At 48.4% G+C, this 23,210-nt stretch overlaps 1 protein-coding gene and 1 long non-coding RNA gene across 2 annotated transcripts; both read right to left on the bottom strand.

The window, feature by feature from the left end:
• Positions 1–23,148, bottom strand: KLHDC10 (kelch domain containing 10). The gene is made up of 9 exons (XM_026091202.1): positions 23,000–23,148; positions 9,602–9,823; positions 8,903–9,057; positions 7,006–7,154; positions 6,142–6,226; positions 5,403–5,469; positions 4,720–4,767; positions 3,195–3,334; positions 1–1,932 (listed from the first exon to the last, which is right to left on the bottom strand). Exons 1-9 carry the CDS (start codon positions 23,115–23,117, stop codon positions 1,723–1,725), a joined length of 1,194 nt encoding a protein of 397 aa, XP_025946987.1. The 5' UTR covers positions 23,118–23,148; the 3' UTR covers positions 1–1,722.
• LOC112978084 lies at positions 11,799–14,256 on the bottom strand. Its single transcript, XR_003257740.1, has 2 exons — positions 12,681–14,256; positions 11,799–12,044 (listed from the first exon to the last, which is right to left on the bottom strand). It is a non-coding gene; the product is annotated as an uncharacterized LOC112978084 (long non-coding RNA).
• Positions 23,149–23,210: the final 62 nt, after the last annotated feature.

Raw genomic sequence — 23,210 nt, 5'->3', positions numbered from 1 at the left:
TGTGTTTCACCTATGACAACCAACCTTTATTTTGCTGGGCCTTGAAAAAAGCAGCAAGTAAGATTACAATAAAAATGAACAACAACAACAACAAAAATCTATCCCCAAGAACTGGGGAAGTTTAACATTAGGGACAAGTGGTAACACTGCAACTGAGCAGCAGGGCGGGGCGCGCCCTAAGACGGATGGCAGTGACTTGATCTGTCAGTGACATTCAGATTAACACCGTGAATTCAACGCTATGGTTTATTAAAACACAAATGCAATTTTTTAAAAGGAACTAAAAAAMCCCAGAATCTAATATTTGCCTTAAATGATGCAAGGGGAAGTATTAGGAAAAGCTGATGAAAACAAACAAAAAAAAAGAAGGCACTTAAAAATGATCTTCAAAGGAAAAGGCTTTTGCGCAAACCTGATGCCAGCCAAGTGGAGCTGCTCCGAGTTCGAGGGCCACTTCCGCACGTTCTCCAGAGCCAACTTCACAGCACACGAAGCACAGCAAAACAAGAAACAGAGATATCCCTTCCCCTCCTGCACGGGTAGTGATGAACACTGCTCACAGCAAGAGGGACGGATGTTCCCTCTCCCCTTTCCTGATGTTATATTTCCTGGGATGAGTGATCCATTAGCTTCCAAAGACCCCCAAAAAACCACTCACAAAAATGGATTAAAACCACATGCAAGGAAGCACCCCCCCAAAGGAACAAGCAGCTATCTAGAGAAAATCCAATGCACGAAGCATGGAAAGGAGGGAAACAAAAAGCTTACGGAAACGCGCTATAACGTTATACGCGGATAACCAGTACTCACTTGGCATGGGTGGCTCATACCCAAGTGCAGGGTACGACACGCTGCAGGTTAAAAGACTGCTTTAAAATCCGCGGGGCGAGTTTCCTCCACTAGCTCTTTCAGAGTGCAATGCGAGCAGAAAGGGTTAAAAAAAAAAAAAGATTCAGCAAAACTTTTCCCCCCTCACCACCCAGAGTAAACTACACAGTAGTCCATTAAGTGGCATCTTTTAACCAGTCTTCCAAGCAAACCTTTCAATATGAAAAGGTGAGGAACACAGACACTGGTGTTTCAAATCACTGCACACACCGCACCAGAAAAGCTGCACGGGCAAAGCTTTGCTCGCTGCCTCCGTGCGACGTTCCGGCCGTCTTCCGAAGCTCAAAGAGGATGGGAACATGCCCAGGAAACGCATGCAAAGCCTTCAAGCAGCAAGAGTTCTTGTTTTGACAGAGGAAGAGCTCAGCTGGGCGTTAAGGGGATGAGTGTCATCCAAAGCACAAGAACAGGTCGGCTGTCGTTCTGCACTGAACCTCTTCTCTGTTAGATACGTCTCGTGAAAACAGTAAGTTGAATGCTCCATATGTAAGCATGAGCTCAGACATTCACTAAGCTCCCCTCTCTTCCCCCCCTCCCGCCCCCCCAATTAAGTTGCAAGCATGTGCTGATGACAGTTCGATGGTTGGATGTTATGGATTAGTCCCGGAGAGCATTTTTCATTAATGGTGTAATTTAGGTATCCATAAATAAAAAGCAGATTTCCAACAACTTAAAATAAAAATTTCTAGAAAGGCATCAATGTATTTGCTGAATAAGGCGTTGAGCAGGTTCCTCCATCTTCTTAGCAAGACCATCCATGGTATCCATAAATAGGGGACGGGGAGGGAAGGGCTCTTGAACGTAGTGTTTCTTGGACAGAGGCATGAGATGTTCTCATTTTAGTCGCTCAACAAGTCCCTGCGTCAGTCCAAGGTGCAAAAGCTGAGATCTGGAGAGACTTGCTAGATGAGGGAAATACTCCAGGAGCTTCTCCCACGACAGTTCCAGCAGGCTGGGTACCACCAGCCACATTTTAAACAGGGAGCCAGTCCGTTTGTTTTCATGGATGTTGACCACCCCTCCGTGAACATACATACAGCCAGCCTAGGCGGGAAAAGGGGAACAGGGGGGTTACACACGGGCACAGACAGATTGCCAGCGCCAGGAAAACCAGGAGTTTCTACTTCACCTGGAGGATCAGTGACATTCGTGTCACACACCTGTATGGTGTCACCACCYGAGCCACTCGGCCTGCGCTCTTTTCACAGCCCAGGGGAGGACTCATGCTGCCGAAGAGCAAGTCTCATCCCAAAGCACCTGTCCACTAGCCTCGAGTGCCTAGCTCACCCGGGGGCTGCTGTATTGTGTCGGATGAGGTCTATCACAAGCAGCGTTTTAGGAGTGGGGCAAAGCGTTAATAAGTTATTATAGAGCCACACTGAGATTTTAGCTAAAAGTAATATATATTTCTAAATCAAAGACACACCGTACAGAGCCGTGCTGCATTCCCCCTGCTGGCTCAGCAGCCCAACATAGCCCCGCTCCAGGAATTGCACGAACATAGAGAAGCAAGAAAAGCGTAGCTGCCGGCCTATTCGGAGAGCGGCGTTTTTTCAGGATCAAGGAAAAGGAAGAGCGTTCCTGCTGCGCATGCACCCACCTGCAGTCACTGACCTCCTTCTCGAGGAATGTGTTTATCGGGCTTACAGTTTCCCACGAAGAGCCGCGTTTACAACAAGCCATCTCCAAACTAGATGCCAATGCTGTTAGAGCTCTGTCCTCTCAGACTGCCCAAGGCAGCGACTAGCTAAAGGAGGCTGAAGTCACGGCTAAACGCATTTCCCCCTGCCAGCTGCATATCAGCCAAAAGTCTCTAAGTTTCTAATTACTGCAAAAAGCACCAGCAATGGCCACCTGCCCATCAGCAGTGCTTTCCAAGGAGAGGGCTGCTCCCCTGCTAATCTTTCAACCCAGGCTGCTCTCTGTAGGCCAAATCCATGACAGAAAAGGTTACTTGGGGTAGTGTTTGTGCAGTTCTTTCTTTTGCGAACAGGTACTGCTGTTCGCGCATGGAGTTGCTTCTCGAAGCTAATGCAGGCTAAAAAGCTAAATCCAGCGTCACTGCTTTCAGCAAGCAGAACATACCGTGCGCTACAGCTCCTCAAACGCGGCAGGAGCAAAAGCCCATGCAGTAACCTCACGTCAGCCCTCAGCCTCCCTCGAGCAGCTGCACCCAGGTGAGGTCAGCTCCTCGGCAACATCTGTTCAACTCTGTTTGCAGCCCACACAAGCGTCAGAGGGCTGAAAGCACATTCAGTGTAATGGCTTAAAACTTCAGCTATGYAGGAAAGAAATTAGTCGCTTACCGGTGTGACAGCAGCACAGTGAAAATACACTGGTTCAGGCATGGCAGCTGGGAGCTTGACCCACTGGAAAGTCTGCAGATTCAGCTTCCAAACGTCTCCCAGAATCACTTCTCCGTTATAGCCCCCGCAAACAAACACATCTGTAAGGAAGAGGCAACCCACAACTCGTACCGGCCCAGCAAAACGAACAGCCGTCATCCATCCRGGAATTACAGAACATGCTGGGATTGAAGTCAGCGATCACCTTTCTAGAACGGGTTCAGGGTCAACACCTACTGTACCTCAACACAACCCCTCCGTACCTCCCAAATCGGTATCGGAAGAGGTTCTCCTCCTGTTCATACCCACAGAGGCCGCTTCTCAGCCCGCCTGTGATCCCCGCGTCACTACRGCAGGTTCAGCAGGTCAGCGCTAAATGCCTTCAAGAAGCAGTAAAATTCYCGCTTTAAGAAGCTGTATTAAGCCCTAACTAACCTGAGTTCAGAAGTATCTGGGTTTGATCCACAGGGATCAGCATTTACAGCCCAAATTCCAGACAAGAGGTGGACAGGTTTTGACTCCCTTCTCGAGAGACCCTGGCTCTTAGGCCTGCTGTGTGCCAGAGGCAGATCCTTACTCCCAGCTTCCCACAAGTTCTCAATTCAGACGCTTGCACTGAAGCAAAATACTGCTGATGAAGGTGACTGGAAACATCTCCAAAACCCTGCCTTATTTCTATTGGCACAATTAACACTTAAAAAATACAGTCTGGCGTATCACACTGATGCAGGGCTCAGCAAACTTTAACATAACGCACTCAGTAACAGATCTGAAGACAGATTTGAAAAGAAGGGTCAATATTGCAACTACTTCTTCAATCCATTACGAACAATTCGGTATTTACCAAGTTGGGGGAATGAGGTCTTAGATCCAAACTTATCTGAAGAAAGTTCAAAATTGTGGACAATCAAATATGGATTTTATGTACAGTCCTCTCTAAGCTGCACTTTAAACAGAGCCATGCAAGTGATGCGTAGCAAGAGCGTTTGGAGGCTCAAAGAGAAGAATAAAAGGCTCTACTAAGCTCCAGGCAGCTCCTAACATGCAAAAAAAAAGTCCCTCAGTTTACTAAAGAATGGAAATAGGCAAGTTCTCACTCTGCCACTCCCTCATAATCCACTCTATACACAGACCTCAGATTTACACCACCATGAAAAGGACAAACTATTAAAGAAAGCCCTAAATGACCTTGTCTCTAAAGGAAAAAAAATAAAATAGCGCAGAATTCCTGAGAGCAACTGGGCATTTCAGACGTAAATCTGCCTACAGCAGCAAGGGGACACATCCCTTGTATGAAGGGTGGTGCCAGCTGGGCAGTTTAAGGACAGTTAACAAGCAAGAAATCCTTTCCAGAAGGATTCAGATACGGTGTACCCTGCAGTCAGCTCAAACATGTTGGAGGTCAGCATCTCTCAAGCTAGAAAGATGGGGCTGTCACTGCTGGGTGTGTATTCAGACATACCAAGTTTCAAGAGGCAGATCTTACCATTTTTTATCTGAACGCAGCTATGGCATCTTCTGGCTGCTGGGAAGCCTGAGGAGGGGAAAAAAAAAAAAAAAAAAAAAGTATTGGCTATAGTTGCTTTTAGAGTGCATGGGGAAGTGGCAATTATAGCTCAATATATAGTCATGGACGGAAGTCACTTCCTTCATTTATAAGGGGTTCTGCTCTCCTAAAGTCACCTTTTAATTTCTAGTCACATCTCTAATTTAGCAACTGGCTGTTTCAAAAGGTTTAGCTCTTATTTGCTCTCCAGGGAAGGAAGAGATGTGCCAGAATCACATTCCCCACAGACTCCAGCTCTCCCCTCCGGCCTGGAGAAAAGCAGCAGCCGTGAGCTTACAAGGTTTCAGGGAGACTCGCACTGCTAACCGGGCCAGCATTTGGTGGCTCAGAGGGAGCAAGGAAGCACGAGAGATGTGCACCTTCTGCAGGAAGAGCTGGCCAGACCGTCCTACCAGTTCAGGGATCGAAGCAGATTGCTAAATACACTTTCAGAGGGTTACTACTCACTGCTAAGGCTGCAAAGCAGGGTTCTGAGGCCAGTGCAGACCACGTACCGTACCACAGGGTTACAAAAAAGACTTTCAGACTGCCAGCAGACAGCATTCGAGCATCTTGGCCACTTGCCAGTTTACAAGAGACGACGCACGAAATTCCAGACTCACCAATTTTCTCGTGCGGCTTCGTGGCAATTTCCTCCCAGGTGTTGGTTTCAAGGTTGTACGCATGGATCTGAAGGGACAAAGAGGAGCTATTAGTCCTCTTGGCTCTCACAGCACTGCGATGACGCAGCTATAGAGGTGACAAGACTAGACACTGACCAAGGGAGCCACTATAAATAACACCTCTTTTTTACTGACTGTAAAAGAAGAAAATAGCTAAATCACAGTCAGTGACTAAGCAGGTATAAACACACTTTTAGGACATACTGGCTTACTAAAGCTTTCATCTCAGATTCTGTTACTTGAGCCCCAGAGCTGAGGAAAAAGAATATAGCTCAGAAGAAAAAAGAAAAAAAAGACTGATCAAACCCCACACCCTCCAGTCCTCCGGATTTAGATATTCCTTCCTCATAGTGCGATATATGCCTAATAGGTCCTAAATATTTTTAAATGAGATTCTGTGATAACAGGTCTGCAGAAAGGAAGCTATTCTCCAGATCAGTGTGGTGACCAGGTACCACAGGTTAGTCGTTTGTATGTCAACAGGAAATGTTTGTGGTAACATCTTTTTTATTTTTTATTTATTTTTTAAATAACAGAAGTAGGAGAACATTCTGCTCCTAGTTATCTTATTTCTTACCAAGCTCCCCTGACAAAGCCAGGTGAAGAGACCGTGCTGCTTACGCTTTGCTGTAGGAAACCCCCTGTCCAACCAAGGACCCAACATTTCCGACAGCCTTACCTTATCTAATGAATAAGCTGTCCAGGATGTTCCACCTCCCAAGATATAAATCCGTTGACCATCATGTGCGATTTCATGTCTGTACCTGAAGATAAGACGTTTAGTAGCACAAGGAGTTAGTGCAAGYGAGCAACAACAAAGCTTTCTGGAAATACTATCAAATCTGAGTGGTTTAAGCCAACACCCCAAGCTTGGCTATGCTGTATCAGTCCCTCAGGTTAGGAGATTTCAAAAGGTCTGGAAGTTTTCACTAGTTTTCATTAGCAGCACTGCAGAAGCTTGAAAGGCTTCTTCTAAAAGCAGAGCATCATGGACCTCAAGCCCAACAGTTTCTGGAGCACCATAATGGCTCTCAATACTCCAACCCCTTCTCTCTTCTTCTCGCTCCCTGCTCTTTCTATCCAAGCAGATGAGACGCCCCAAAGTCGTCATTCCAGACAGAAGACCATGGTAGGGGAAGTCATGTCGGGGGCGGGTAACACTGACAGGTCACGGGAAGGGGAAATACAGAACTGCCAAGGATTTCCTTAATCTTTATGTCCAGCTCCGACAACACCACCATAAATTGCCCTCTGGAAGAGGCGATAAAAAGCATAAGGCATTATTTGTCCCAAGACTAAACCAACACAGTCACTGACTGATCTCCCAATCCTCCCTCCTCCACACCTCGTTAACAGAATGAGACAAGAGACAGGATCAACGGGAGCCTCTTCCCCTCCTCAGCACTCACCAGCCAGCCCAGGTCCCCAGCTCTGTTCTAGCATCACACAGTGCGTATCAGTGTCCCACCTTGGGGCTTCAAGCCCCATCCCTGCATCCCCCCGCATCGCTGGACTGCTGGTTTTGCAAAAAGAAGCTTCTCACCTCTCCTCTGGCATGTCACAGGACATATTGTTTGGTTTCAGCTGGATCCACTCCCGAGTGTTAAGGTCTAGTTTATGCAGGTCGGTACTGTAAATGTAACCAGTTGTTCCTCCAAACACATAGAGCGAGCCATTGATGATGGCCATAGCCTGGAAGGGGAGGGAAAGAAGTTGGACAGGGCATGTGATATCAGTGTCTGAAAAAGAGAGACCTTCCATCCTGCCAAAGCAAGACACTGTGTGCAAAGCCCTACCCACAGCTTACGAAAGCGTGTGTTCAGAAGGAACATGAAGGCTGAACACAGAAGACACGCAAAAGAGCCTAGTGGGGTTTCTGTAGGAATGGAAAGTAGCCCCATGGTCACAAGATGAGGATCTAGAAGAACAGGGAGGAAAGAGTTCCCACTAGAAGAAGTAAGTGGAGCCTAGAGGAGAAAGCCACGGGGTGGGGAGGGAAGGGAAAGGAAACAAGAGGAGAGCTTCAACTCTAATACACGAGAACTTTCCTGCTAATCAACCCTTTCAGTCTCATCAGGGGAGGAGAGTCACAGCAACATTAACATCCCTAAAAAGAGCTTCCGAAACACAGCAAAGAGATTTCTTAGCGTAAGCTTCAGTGATGCTCCAACATCCACAACACTGATCCCTGAGCAAGGCCAATCCCAACCCTCATGAACAGGAGCTGACGTTTTAAGTGAGGGACCCACAGTGCCCCAGCAGATGCAGCAGGAGGCTCCTCTGGCCCCTCCATGAGCAAAGATCCCCAGAAGTGGAGAGCTCTAGAGGGCAAGGGAAAAAGGGACGGAAAGAGTTCAAAGCCTCCTGGAGGACACAGGAGAGACACAGGACAGGACTTCCTGCAAGAGCAGAACAACTGCTTTAAAATTAGTACTGCGTTAGGGGCAAAATCCTGAAAAAGATGCCGAGAAACTTAACAGTGGAGCATAAAAAAGAAAAGCCATAGAAGAGACAAGTCCGAGCAGGGAGCCGGCTGATCCAAGTGGAGCCACTGAGCTTCAGGTACCAGAAGAGACAGATCTGTGCAGCCAGGGCTTCTGAAAGCTCAAACCACAGCACAGCTAACCCTGAATCTCCACCACGCTGACCTTATACAGATACTGCTACGGAGAATCTTATCAACCAGCTACCAGACAGCCAGCAGACTTAAGCCTGACAGAGAAAGCCCCGAGCACGGTGGACAAATCAGACAAAACAAGAGGCAGCCCATACGGTTCAAAAGCACTTGAGATGTTGGTCCACCAAAGCTGCGAACGTGGTGCAGGCAGCTATTCCCTGAAGCAATCTGAAGCCGGGAAAGGGGAAGACTACCCTCCCTTCCCAAGCGTTCGGCAAGCGCAGGCACACATGTGCATGAGAAGTTAGGGGGGGCTGTAAAGGTCTGCACCACAGATACACTGGCAGTGTTATCTAAAAGCACAGCAAAAGCTGGCGGTCCTCCCACGAGAGCGAATCTAGCTTTTTGTGCTGTATTTGACACAATGTGCATCTGGGACATTATGGACAGCTTTGAAGGTTATTTTAATATAAATAAGGCCTGCTAAACATGGGTCTGGATTTTAAGGGCTTTGAAGAGGCTACCAGCAACCCCGAAAGCTACCAAACACAGCTTAACCTTTTTCATTTAAACGCACCTGYCATTTTGTTAACAAATTCTGGCTTTCCTAACTACAAGAAAACTATTCCTTTCCTTTGAAACCTCAAGAATCAAGACTRCTCCAACTATTCCTTTATGATCAATACCTGCCTTTCCTTACCCTTATGTGCACGGAGAATAACTCAAGTTACTAACAGAGAACAGACCTTCACATGCAGGCCCCTTCTGCGGGACACCAACACACAGCGTAGGCAAAGCGCCTAACGGGGGCTGTGCTTCGTACCTGGCCGTAGATTCGATTGGGTTTCTTTCCCCGGCAGCTGAGCAGGGCCCATCTTTTGTACTTGACGTTGCAGACATGGACGTCGTTGCCRTTGCTCTCCCCAAACGGGATCCCCGTGCCCCCAAACACAAGCAGGTTGTTGCCGTGCAATACAACTAGGAGAGAAAAAGAGAGAGCAGAGACACTTGTTGCTGCGAGACGCAGTAAGACAGAACGACTCTCTGCTTTGGCAAGAGTGGGCAGCAAGTGTTCAATATTGTTCAAACACTGTGCGCTTCACGCTTTGCATTTATAGCCTTGAAATGCTCTCAAAGTGGAAGAAAGCAAGCTCAATACCATGGTAACCAAGGCCTGCTTTTTAAGAACGGCTTGTGAACAAAGGGATCTATTTCTGGATGCTTCGAGATGCCTTACTGCATGCACACCTAACCTCTGAAAATGCAGTGTCCCTGCAAAGATCAAGCCAAATACCCCAAAACGATCACTTGCATTGAATTTTTTTCTTCCTCTCTGCCTCAACCCAAGAGAAAGGGGAGAGAAAACAAAAAAACAAAAAAACCCCACAAACTCAAGGCTTGGCTGCAGAATTGGGAGCAGGATCCTGATTTCCCAGTTCTTGCCTGGTTTTGCATTCCACCAGGGACACTGATTAAAATAGCTTCAAGAGTCGGCGTGTAGGAATTGAATTTCCATACGTACGTGACATGGATGCTAGTTCCCTGGGCATGTAGCCTTCAGTGCCCATTTGATGCCAAGTGTCCGTAGCAAAGTTGTATCGCCAGAGTTCCCTGAAGAGCGGGTAGTCTTCGTTCTCTGGTCCACCAGACTCATCGTAGTCAGGATTGTAGCCTCCAAACACATACAAGTTGGCATTATCTGCCACGCATCGATGGCCGCTTCTCGCTGGTGGAGATCTATGGCCTACAGCAGGAAGACAGAGAAGGTAAAACAGCTTCGGTGAAACGCTTCCGCCCACTGTGGTGGTCCTCCAGCAAGAGCAGCTGGTGTTTAACAGTAAGTTTAACAGGTAACTGCTCTGTGAGGACAGGTTCGCCTCTCCAAGCAGGAACGGGGAGCACCTTTGTGGGCGCCCCATCGCATTCACATCCACRCCAGCCCCCGGACCACGCCTGGTTAAGGGGACCTGCCTGAAGGGCTCTGCGCCTTTCGCGCAACAACCTTTCATAAAAGGTATTTCCAAGATATTCTTCAAACTCCCCTTTCCGGCATTCTGCACAGCAGATTGTAAGAGCCTGCAAGCCGCGTTGGACAACCGGCAGCCACAGGCCTTCCCAGGAGGAAGCCCTCTGCCTACCCAGCCTCTTCCCGAAAAGCCGATGGTAACAAAAGCAGGTGGTGGTGGGAATTCAAAGTGCTCGGAGCTCAACCGAAATAGGCAACGAGACTGATGCACACGTGCTGCTTGGGCAGCRACGTCTGCTACCGCAGTCCAGGGCTGTCACGGATGTAGGATCAGATCCCTGTGCCTGCTTTCCTCCGGGTCCCTGATCCGCTCCTGCCCTAGGGGACTAGGGCACCGCGCCGTGTGGCCAGCTGAGCTCACGGCCAAGACACAAGGAGCATCTCAAGATCAAAGACAAAACAGAGAAATGCCTCGGGACCGGCACAGCAGCACCTCTGTCTCATTTTGACCCCCTGTCCAGGAAAATCGCAGTCCAGGAAAATAACTTAAACAGCGATATTCTCGTCAGGCAACGGCAGTTGAAGTCGTAGCTGACAATAGACAAGCGATCAAAAAATAATTCCCAGCTTGTTTTAATTCACTGCACAGCAAGAGTCTAGCACAGTGCCAGAGACGGATGTTTTCCTTTAGTAAGACATGGGAATGAATGAGGAAGATGAAAGGAATAGCCAGGATCAGGTCCCTGAACAGAGCGACTGGCTAGGAGGCGCAGGCAGAGCATTTCAAACTGGCTAGAAAAATGATTTTTGAAACACCTGCTCTATGCAATGCGGAGTGTTTTGGCCAGAGTACCTCGAACCTTCATTTTGAGAAGGATGCACAGTATTTCCCCCRAACTGTACAATTTTGGCAAGTAACCATCACCCCTGCAAGCACCTTCCCTGTGTATCGCGCCCCATGACAGACCATAAAGACCAAATAAAGGACAATAAAGCCCCCAAAAGATCCCCTCACCCAAACGAACCGGTGATCTTCACCACCCGCCTGCTCCCACAGCCTTTCAGGATGGAAGAGGACCCAGGGAAGCGTCTAATCAGGACCAAACGTGTTTTCTTCTTAGAGCCTGCTAACCACCAGTGAATCAGACGCACTGAGTAATAACAAATGAGGCATCAAGCCTGCTTCCTACGCGAAGGGCGAAATAAATGATTTGTCCAGGCTGAAGAATGGATTTTAGCTCAATACAAGCAGATGTGCTCAATCACGTTGCCCGTCTGCCGCTGCTCGAAGCTCCAGTTCTTGTGGAAAATTAAGCTGCTCTACAGGGCTCAAACGCACGCCTCSCGGCTAAGTTTGGACAGTTCGGGATTGCTTCCAGCAATAATTGCACCTCACGGCAATCGCCACTTAGCAAACCGATAAGCACTAACTGAAGGAGAGGGGAATAAAGCTAGGGAATTAATGGAAAAATCCTTAGTCTCCGCTCTGCTATTCAGAGGGCTTAGCGCTCTCCGTTACCAACGGTGGAGCGCGTCTTAGCGCCCGMAAGCGGTGGCCACGACACGTCCTAATGGCAGCAGGCAGGAGGTTACCGGCCCCAGTGCCGGACTAAAGCTGTTAAACAGATGCAACGAGCTTCAAAGGTGATCCCGAAGGGAAAGAGAAACCTCCATCCCTTTCGGCTTTTCATTTGAAACCCCGAAACGATCAGACRGATTCGCTTTTCCTAAATTAACACACTGACAATACAGGTATTGGCAATCAAGGTAGTTGTTCAGACTCCTCTTATGGTCGGAGGAGAGAAAGATGCTTCTAGAGGGCGGTTCGTCCGATCTCGGGTGTCTGCAAACAAAGTCACGCCTGGGAAGCATCCGCATCTCTCCGCAGCCTGTCCGGACGCAGGGCTCGCAGGTCTACGCTTGGCCGGAGGAAGCCCATCCAGCTCGTTTCTTCTTCCGTATTTTCCCTGAAGGTTTCCCAAGAGAAGACCTGAGAAAACTGAAGCGGGAGCTCAATTCTCCAGCAGAAGACGTGGAGCACTGAAGCACACATTTGCAGGAAGGGGGGGGGGGAAGGTTTTTTTTTTTTTAGTTTAGTCACATATTGAGTTAAATAGGTATTAAGGAATTAAGAGTTCAAATACGACTTTAACCATAGATCCTATTCCCTTCTCGCTATACACTTGCCATGAGAATCTTCCAGAGGGAAGAGGGGAGAACAAGCCTGCTTTTCTACAAAACAAACAGATTAAGTAGTAACACGCATAATTCATAGACAATAAATACTTCAAGAGCACAGAGGCTGTTCACCACTCAAAATTAAAAAGAGAAAACACCCGACTGTAACAAAGCCCAGAACAACTGCAAGACRGTAGCTAAAGCGCAGCAGAAAGGAGTTGGCGCTTGGGTGCACACAGCTCCTTGGGGCAGCAAGATGGATACATTAAGCACATGTTAATCTTTCCAAGATATTTCCAAGATGCACAGAAAGGGCACCAGAAAGCAGGATGCTTGCAAGCGTTCGACGGAGCCGGCGTGAAAGGACTCCCCGGCCTGCTGCTCGCCTCCTCCCGTGCAGCCCTTTTACTACAAGCCGGATCCGTTGCTAGTTTACCGCCCGCTCCCACCAGCTCACCTACAACTCCGAGGGCTCCGTGCCTCCGGGAACAAATTTTTCAATTAAACAGTAACCGCCCTTTGCCGGAAACTAGCGTTGCTCCCAGCAGAGCTGGCAGGATGCCTTTCCCCCACCCTGTCACGCCATTCACAGTTCAGCTCCTTAAGGCAAATCCGTTGTCCTGGGCCTTAAGGTAGACACCAAACCGCAGAAGASAGGCTGAAAGGCAGGCACACGTCTCCTTCGGCTGCGCTGGTGGGCAGCGGTGGCTCCCAGGGAAAGGAGGGCTGGAAACGCCAGCCGGAGCAAAGTTGAGGGCCACCTGCTCTCACTGCCATCTAAGTCTGAAGCGATTTCATTTTGCTCTGTTCAGAGAACAGCAGAATTTCTGCGCTATTCAAGCAAACCCCAGCTGTGTTTGGCGTAACACCGCGCAAGGAATGACTTCTCTCTCTCTCTCTGAAGGCTTCCCGTTTGCAGCCTGTTGCGTTCAGCTCACTGCTCACTAAGCCCTTCTTCTYGCGGGATGAGTTCCTCCTGCTCTCAGGTGCCCAGGGGAGGAGATGACACAATCTACCTACACGGTGGGAAAAGAATTATCCAACACATTTGAGTCATCTGCGCAAGCGTGTTCACAAATGTATGAACGAACAGTACAGTGACAAACCGAATTAAATCGTCTTCAAGCTCCCCTATTCAGAATTGAAGTGCCCTTAATTCACTTTAGAAGAAAGTCCTAAGAAAAAAAAAAAGAGAAAGATTCCTCTAGTTTGTGACTTTTTAAAGAAAAGACCTGCACAAGTTTAATCTCCTTAAGAGTTAATTCAAATAAGCTTCTTCAGCAGACAAGTTCCAGAACTTGTACCTCCAAAGAAGAGATGCATTTCCATTTAATTATGTTTTATCAGATGATTCACGTCTCTTACCAAAATGTTTAACGCAAAGTTTTGGATTTGTATTTGCTCCAGCATCAGCAGCATGCAATGGGCCTATCAGGCACATGAAAACTTCAGAGGATTCAGGATGGTGGAAACAAAATGACTTTAAAGTGAAAAGATATAAATYGGAAAGCAGACCGCTTCCCCAGTTTAAGAATTCAAAGCAAAGCATTGCTACTTTGCGCAGCAGAAGGCAGGAAGGGGAGGTGTATTCATGAGGCCCAACATCACCCTGGAATTTGGAGACTCCTTTTGCTTGGTCCTTAGGGAAGAAACGGGAACAGTAAAACTGTCGCCTCAGGGACCCTCTTTCCATGGACCATCTGGGGACTCCAAAAACTTGTTCTGTTTACTTAAAAACAAGTAAGAGACAGCAGCTTTCAGAGAATGAGAATAATTAAGAAGAAGAATTAAGTTGAAGGATTGTGATGGGGACATAACGAAGGAAATTTCTAATTTCGGACTAAGTTATCACATGGAAACTCGCTTGCTGGATAATTATTAGACACTGACCTGTTAACACCCTGTTAAATTCATGCTTTTAAAGTGCTTCATTAAGTGACTGCTCAGATGGCCCAGACTGGCTTCATTAGAAAAGATTCCTAATTTAATACTTCTCCAGCAAGAGGTATTATTAGAATATGAGAGTAAGAAAGAAGATGATTTATGGAAAGCCTAAAAAAAATCTTTAGCATCAGCAGATTACTTGAAGTTATAGAGCACTTTGAACGCTATCATTACACCTCGAACCACAGCATGTTATCAACAGCTACAATCCAGCCTGCTGGATTCCTCTAGCACGTTTCAATAGCTCTATAAAGTTACAGGAGGGGAGAATTAAACTCTGAAGTACAAAGCGATTCGGTGCCACCACCGAATCACACGCAGCAAGAAGGTAAGGCGAGAGGCGCTTCAAASAGAGCAGCGCAAGGAGACGTTGCAAAGCACAAAGGAATTTTCTTTCCATTGATTATCCTCCCTTTCACGGCTGCAGGAAAAAAAAAGCTGGCACGGTCTCACCGGCTAGGTTAAACAAGAAGGGAGGACCTGCTATTCACACTAGCAAGCCAGCCTTGCTTTAAGGGAGGGAAAAAAAAAAGGACTAATTAGCTGAGTTCATTTCTTTAAAAAAAACAGAAAAAAGAAGGCGTTGAATACAAAGTTGTTTTGAGAGCCTGCCCGAAACCATCCGTCTTCTTATCGTGACCACACTGCCAGAAAAAAATAATAATCTATCAATCAGCGATAAGCTCTCAGCAAAGAACGAAGCCTGCCTAAGCCATCGGTTCCTGCGCAATTTAATTTTTCTTTCGAAGGGAATCTTCCCTAACCCCTACGACGCCTCGTTATCGGTTCCCAGMAAACGGACGCAACGCTGTTTTCCCGCGGTGGCAAAGCCACGGCCGCCACCTCCCTTTCCCGACCGGCCCCGGAAGGATCCCGACTGTCTCACCAGCTCTGTGCAACTCTGCAGATGGAAAGGAAACCGTGAACCAGCCCCGCAGCGTCCCCTCGCCAGGGACAGGCAGGAGGCAGAGCAGTAGCCAAAGCACCCTGCAGGAGAAAAAGGACTCTTGCATCCTTTGGGAGCAAAGCCGTGAACCTGCTAACCTCACACCCGAGGCCCRAAGAACGGAAACAGAGGTCAAGCTCTTCCGCCATCTCCGCTACAGGAAAAATGCGGCTGTAGCTAGCAGGAACTGCAGAAAGCAGAGGACTAAATAAGCATAATTTTCTTGCAAGCACATACCCCTTGCCGGTAGGTTACTGCCTTGAAGCTTCAGCAGCAGCTTTCCAGGTTCACCGCTGCCCCTCTAAACTCCGCCACACGCTTGCTCAGGGTGCAAATAACTCGCGTGTGCGTCTGCTTGCCGGAGAGGTGCCCAAAGCAGCGGCTGTTCAGCGCTCAAGAGTCAAGCAACGAACAGGGGGTTCAAGCAAGGGGTGGTTTCATTTTTCACAGAGTTAAATATTCTTCTGCACAGTCAGAGCAACAGTTTCCAAGCCGGTAGGGTCCATTTTAAAGTTCTGCCTCACTTTTTTGCCGTTGCTAAAGTCCCTTCTGAAACGGGAACGCAATTAAAATGTTTTGACACACTGCTTTCCCCATCACTGAATTACAGAAAGATCCTAATGATTTAAGGTCCAAAGCATTTATGGGTCGGTTTTCATCTACTGCATGCTGGTTTCATGCAATTTTTTTTATGGTTTTTTTGTTTGGCCCTTTCAGGAAAATCACTGCCCACAAGAAGGAAAGCATTCAAGAAAGATAAGAGACAACACAAGTTAGGAAGAATGATCTAATCGGAATAAACAGGGAATGACTGTCTAAGTCTCAAACAATAATTAAATGCCAACCTTGAAAGATTTCACTCGAATCTGTCACATCCACAACCCCAAGAATCTGTGTTTGCCACAGAGCGGGATGCTCTCTTCCAAAGCAGAAGCAAATCCTTTGCTTTTGCCTTTCCCTTTTGCCCAGCCCAAGCTGGAGCAGCCACACAGCAAAGGAAAAGCCAGGATCCACCCAGCAGCGGATGCAGGTTGCCCAGGGCAGTTTTTCCCCCTAGTAAAACAGATCTTCCTGGGTGCTTGGGGAAAGCGGTGAACTGTATTTGTGCGATATCGGCCGCTGTTCTCAGTAGATGGTTACTGACAGGACGTGCAGCCTCAGCACCATCCCATGGAGGTGAAAAGCACTACCGGCCTCGAGCTCAGGGTTTCCGCACGCAGGTGGAATTCAAGGTCAGCAGAAACACTTGGCTTCTAACCTTCGCCAAAGAAGTTTATGCAATAAAAGTGGCCAGTGTTTCTAAATCTCAAGGACAAACAACAGGTTTATTTTTTACACCCAGATGCATTTGGGAAAAAGAAAAAAACCCACTGTACACGTGCAGCATATTTTCTACCAGCATATCGAGCCTCAAAGCGTGAGGAGGCAGGTCCAAGCTTCTTTAAAGATTATGAGACTTTGAAAATTAGAACATAAGTGCATGCAAAAGCTTATACAGCTTTTCACTGCTAAACGATCTCTGCAAAGGCACAAAATAGCATTTTACTAAGGCGAGGGCAGTTCAACTACAAGCTCATGACAGACATCCAAAGCGAGTGAGTGACCACACGCACCCTTTTCTCGCTCTGCAGAGCATCATCTCTCAACCACGCTCCACGACAAGCGACACTTTGGCCAGTAAGCAGTAACACGCTAATTTATTAAAACTGTTATCTGAGCAGCAGCTGTCAATGCTTATAACACACACAGCGAGGCAGCTGTATTTTGATTTCTGCTGTGTGCCCAACGAGAGCACGCAGCAGCACGAAAAGCAGACCTAGCAAGGCGTTCTCCTACTTCTTTATGAGGTCTTTAAATTAAATATTACACAGTGTTCTATCTTTAGTAGAGCTGGGTTTATGTTTTCCCTCCTTTCCACCAGGAGAGGACTATTTGTTTCAGATTGCTTCAAAAGTGAGTTCCTTGAACTATYGCCTTGCTGTGTCTCATGGTGTAAAGCAGCCACCCCAGGGCTTGGAGATAAAGCCCCCAGCGTTGCACTAGCTAGTTAACGCCGTGCAAGCTCCCAGCTCGGCTCCTTGAACAAAGCCGTAGCGTTTTTTCACTGCGGTTTGATARATTAGAGGTTACCACGTACATCGAGTAACCTGAAACAAATCAGCACTGAAGACCTATTCCAGCTTAAACTTTTAGTGCTGGCAGCAAAATAAGAGCAAGTATCATGTTCTGCCGGGCTACAATAGGAAAACTCTGCCAAAACAGACTGCTAGAATTAAAGAAAAACAAAAAAACCACACCAAACACCAGACTCCTGGGTCGCAATCAAAGCCTACAAGTACTGGTGGTTTTAATATTCTGAATTTTAGTCCTAGTTAAGCTCACATCTTGCAAGCGTTTTCAAAATCCATATATTGCCTCTGAATCCCATTTGTCTCCATATTAGATGTAAATAGCTAGATAAGCCACATCTGAAAAATAAGTATTTAGCAGCAGAAGATGATTGGCTATTTTCTTATTTATTGAAGAAAACTGTTTTCCCATACAGCCATGAATCCTTTTCATCTGACATGCGACTCTCAAATCTGGATTTGAAGAACATGCAAAAGGATTTTAAATCAATGCTTCCTTCCAGCCTCTCCTCCAGGCCACCTAGAACAAAGCCAGATTTCATTATTCTTGGAGCACAACCAACAGCAATTCAGGTCTAGCCTCAGACAGCTCCAAGGATAGCAATCCCTGCACCTCCTTTTTTAAGTCCCCTTATTGCTCAACCTATTTCAGTCAAGATATCCAGTTGAGGGCGATTTGCAAAGTAAAGGACGCAAGAAAGCAGCGTACCAAAACTCACTGCGAGATCTGAGGGAACGGATGGGTTATTTTATTTTACAAAAATCTCTAAATAAGTTGGTTCGGGCCACTCACACCCACACGCTCACAAGCACCAAGACCTATATGCGTCCACGTGATCTGGCCAGGATCACTTATGTGTAGTATGGAGGATGAAGGGATGACAGCTGTCAAGTCCTCACTGTGTTTCCCGAGTTCCTCCCGATTGAGGACRACAGATGGGTTTTGGGCAGGTCTTTCATACCCCTTAGGAACCAAGAGTTTCTACAGCACGATCCTTCAGCCTCAGAGTTTTGCTTACTTCCGCCTCCACCGAGCGTTTCCTCCTCTCGAGTTGCTCTCTTGCTGCTGGGCTAGCGGGACAAGGAATGGCACCGGCGACGTGCCGCAGCCTCGCTGCCTTTGCCCCGTTACCAGGGTGCAGGGTCTTCTGCTCGCGAGTCACCAGTGCTGGGACCTCACGGGAGCAGCGGGCTCGAGGGGAACACCACGTTCCTTGGTTTTACCACGGTCAGTTGTGTCCCCGGTTGTCACTACAGGCCGTTCTTGTAACCCCTGCCGCTGCGTCTCTGCAGGTGCTTTTACACCCGCGTATCTGCTCTTACTGCGTTCGGACCAACTTTAGCGCTTTTATTAGAGAGCTCCGCAGTCACCTGCTGCTCAGACACTGCTCGCACYGGCACGAACGTGCACGTATACCTCGCGACTTGCCCCGATACGCTGCTTATCTGGGCCTTCTAACGCTCTTTCAGTCAGCCTGTGATCTTCAACCACATTAAACCTAGCGCAAAGCCRTACAAAGTGGCATATGTTACATCGCAATATTACTAGCATTACTCCTAACAACGTAGGAAGTTCTTGAAATACAGGCTAAACAACCACAGGATGTAAAACTAATACAGCGCAGCTTCTGGCGACCGTCTTTTCAAAATAACATACCAGCGGTGAATAGTTAAGGTTTCGGTACACACCGTTTTTACTGCTTCTTAAGGCTTTATAAAGATGCTATTAAAATCCTTTTCCCTCCCACCTAGTTTTTCAACATGGGGAATTGCAGGTTTCAGTATCCTTAGGAGAACTTCTGAAGGACAACTAGGTCAAGGGCTGAAGCCAAATCACTGCTAGCTCTTGGGAGAGAGAACAGGACAAGTCAATATTGACTTTGACTCCAGTCTTCACAGTTTCATCTTTTTCATACCGGCCAAACAAAATACGTTTGCAACTCATGAAACTAGAGTCCATTACAAACATTTGGATAAGCAGCATGCGAGCGCGTCATCTCTAGCACCGAGAACAAGGCTTAAAGCCCGCTCTTTCATCCAACAGCGTTCAGCCTTCCCAAATCACAGTGCTTCCTTCCACGGCAGGCTGCCCGGGTCTGAAAAATACCCGGCAGAGAAAGGAACCGCGTTTGGCTTACTCGTACCAGAACCACGACTCTGCCGCTCAGCCTGGGACCGAGGGCAGCTGGGAGAGGCCGGAGGAACTGCCCCGGGATGCCAAACGCAGCCCACAGTCCACAGTCCCAGAGCCCTTCCTTTCAAATATTTGAAGTCTCCAAAGCAGCGTTCCTACGGGAGCGATATATGCTCACATCCGGCCGCCGGAGCTTTGGGATTTGAATCGATATGCAGAATGGGTGTATTTCTTTACTCCGTTTCTCAAAGGCCTTAGCTTTCAAACCTTTTGGTAGCAATCAGACACTTGAAACATTTCTACAAGCGTGCAATTCATAGTCATTTCCCATGATTAGTAAAATAGGAATAAGATTGTAATACATGAGATAAAATCCCCAGAGCTGAGAATAAAAGAAAATATTAAAACACTGTCRGCTGGAAACAGCAGGGCAGACACAGAGAAGAACAGAGAAGCCCTCATGAGTGAACCGTCCTTATTGAGAAACCTCAGCAAAAGAGGAAACATTTAGCCCAGGAACATGTACCTTACAGGTTGGGGTGTTATGTTATTAAGGTTGAGTGTTCCTTAAGGTATTTTTTGTTTTTACGTGAAAAGAAAATAAAGGAAGGAATTTGGGAAATTTAAGCTAGGCGCATGTATCCTGATCTTCAAACAAACGGCTTTAGGCTCGCTCCCCCATGCGGCACAAACGGGTTCAAGATGTTTTTTTTTTTTTGCTAAATTTTTTACACATATTAGAAATTCAGAACCTGTCTGCACAGAAAACTATTGTGACTGCTACTTTGGCAAAATTATAGCTCAAGACAAGAACATGAGCGCTGAGCATGTGAGAGGGGAAGATATTTTTAGGTCTCCCGATTGTTTCTATTCACTAATCCCAAGAGTCTGATGGAAACGCTAGGAAAAAAATTAGTATCGTGACCATTCATTTTAAACGTGGACAGAAAGTTTTCCAAAGACGGGAGGAACAAAATACACATCACCTCTACTTGACATTTTTGATCTTTCTAAAGCTTACCAGCAGCCAAAAATAGCTCCCTCCTTTCCCTCATCCAGCACACAATTGTAGATGTGTTAAGAGTCACACATCATAAAGCAGCAAAAAAAAACCAAAACCAAACCCAAAATACCTTGTTTGCATTAAGCTGTTAAGCCATGAGTGAGACTTTTTTTGTGGTTACTGCTTGAGAAATACCCCCGTTGAGAAATCCTCAGCAGAAATACTCCTATTGAGAAAGCAAACAGAGCAGAGCAGATCTGACATCGGCTCCTGCTAGCAGTTTGCTTACGTTTCTTAACCACTACCCCAAATAATTTAAATTCTTAGGGGCGAAGAAGCTGACAGAAGTTGGAAGTTTTTCTTCCCCGCAGTCATGTTACAAATCAGTGGCAGAGGGAGGAACATGACAAGGACAGTAACTAAACAAACACATACGCTCTAGCATTTAACTGGCTTTTTGCCATTTAGTGAAAAGAGAGCCTAAAGCCMCTTGAAATAACACATGGCTTACTGAGAGCAAAAGTAAGCCCTGCAGAGAGGGATCTAGCGAACACATCCATTTCCAAAGTATGCTACGAGCAATCCGCACGTTTTCGCAACAGTAATTACTGATACTTAAAAATAATAATAATAAAAAATAAAAGTAAAGGCATGGCACACTTTATGGAAAGAATTTAGGGCATTTAATGGGGAGGAAAATGAAGGAATACCCTGGAAACGCAGAAAGAGAATTTAGAGGTACTAACACAAACCCAGCTGGAGGAAATGGAAGAAGAAAAAAAATATATATATATATATCGCTCGCTCTCTATCTCGATGGTTACGTAACAACCGCTGGAGCAGCTCTATAAATAGGACGTCTAACAGGTGTCAGATAGGAAGGAAACTCCACCAATCTACTCAAGCGGGATTTGCCATCAGTTAGTTGTTCAGCCAGGATGACAGCACGGTTCAGGTTTGTTACGGTCGGCCTTAAACGCTAGCGCTGAGCTGAGGCGAACGGGGCCAGTCCGTCCCCGCGGCAGCAGCGCCCGCCCCTCCGCGGGCGTCAGCGGGCAGAACTCCACGTTCGGACATCACCTTTAGCGCGAAGAGACAACAGGAAAAAAATGGGATAGCCAGAACCGTGCCAGGAGGATGTGCTACCGCGTTTGCTCGAGGCAACGATTAAAAGTCAGGAACAGGAAGAGATAGCCTGCCCTTGAGTTACAAAAAAAAGCCTTTATCAAAGGAGGAAGGAAGCGGTTTTGAGAATTCGCCCAGAAGCAGAAGGTAAGGAGCTATCTGGCGAATTCCCATCAGTCTCAAACCAGGCAGAAGGGCATCCTCGCGCTTCCTACGCAGACTCCGATCACGACCGGTTTCACAGGGATGGAAACACAGCCCCTGCTTCGAAAGCCCGTTCCCAGCCACTGCTTGCATGCAGGATGAGAAAACCTTTGCTCCTCCCCTGGAGGAAACCCCCATCCAGGGAGAATACCCTGGTCTCCTCCCCATAAAATCCTGGGAGCTTTGGGATGGGGGTAACCTGCCCATCCTGAGATCGTGGGGTACCCCAGGCCCCCCAATATACCAATGCTGCTAGGACACAGCAGCAACCACCATCCCGGGGCTGTAGGATGAGGCTGACTCCCCATCTCAAGGACCTTAAATAGTCAGGATCCCCTTTATCCTGAGACTGTTGGAATGGGGGTAACCCCCCCAAACCAGGACTGTGGGTTGCCCCAGGTCCCCTGGGATGGGGCTGACCCCCATCCCAGGACCAAGGGATATCCCAGACCCACAGCACCCTGGGGCTGTTTGGGTGGAGGTGACCCCCATCCCGTGACCGTAGGGCACCCTAGGCCATTGGGATAGGGGTGTTCCCCCCCCATAAGGACTATGGGGTACTGCAGCCCCCCCAGCATTCCAGAGCCATTGTGATGGGGGTGATTCCTGTCCTGGGACTGTGGGGTACCCCAGAGCCATTGGCATAGGGGTGACCCCCCCCCCAAGGACTATGGGGTACCCCAGGCCAACCAGTATCACAGAGCCATTGGGATGGGGGTGACTCCTATCCCGGAGCCGTGGGGTACCCCAGGCCACTGGGATGGGGGTGACTCCTATCCCGGAGCCGTGGGGTACCCCAGGCCACTGGGATGGGGGTGACTCCTATCCTGGAGCCGTGGGGTACCCCAGGCCACTGGGATGGGGGTGACTCCTATCCTGGAGCCGTGGGGTATCCTAGGCCATCGGGATGGGGGTGATTCCTGTCCTGGGACTGCGGGGTACCCCGGGGCCATTGGGATGGGATAGGGGTGACCCCCATCCCGCGACCGGGAGGTGCCCAGGCTCCCTCCCCACTATCCTGGGGCTGTTGGATGAGGACAACTCCTGCCCCGGGGCTGTGGGATAYTCCAGGCCCCTGGGATAGGGGTGACCCCCTCCCAGTCCAAGGGGTAACACAGGCCCCACAGCATCCTAGGGCCGTTGGTACGGCGGTGACCCCCCATCCCGCGGCTGTGGGGTGCCCGGGCCCCCTCCGGCATCGCGGGCCGATGGGAGGGGGGTAACTGACCCCCATCCAGGGGCCATAGCGGGCCCAGCCCCCCCCCCGGGGCGCCCCCCGCCCCGCACTCACCGGCCAGGTGCGGCCGGCCCGGCAGCTGCACGAAGCGATTGAGGAAGCCGCCGTCCGCCGCGCCGTCCCTGCCGGCTCGCAGCCGGTTCGCCTCCCAGCCGCCGTCCGCCGCCGACATGGCCCCCGCCGCCTCTCCGCAGGCCGAGGGAAGCCGACAGGCGGCGGCGCTCGGCCCCGCCGGCCAACCAGCGGCGAGCTTCGGCGGCGGCAG

Source organism: Apteryx rowi, unplaced genomic scaffold, assembly GCF_003343035.1.
Source record: "Apteryx rowi isolate R43461 unplaced genomic scaffold, aptRow1 scaffold_9, whole genome shotgun sequence".
Classification (NCBI taxonomy): Eukaryota; Metazoa; Chordata; class Aves; order Apterygiformes; family Apterygidae; genus Apteryx; species Apteryx rowi.
Note: the sequence above shows the minus strand (reverse complement) of the source record. Positions and strands in the feature narration are given on the sequence as shown.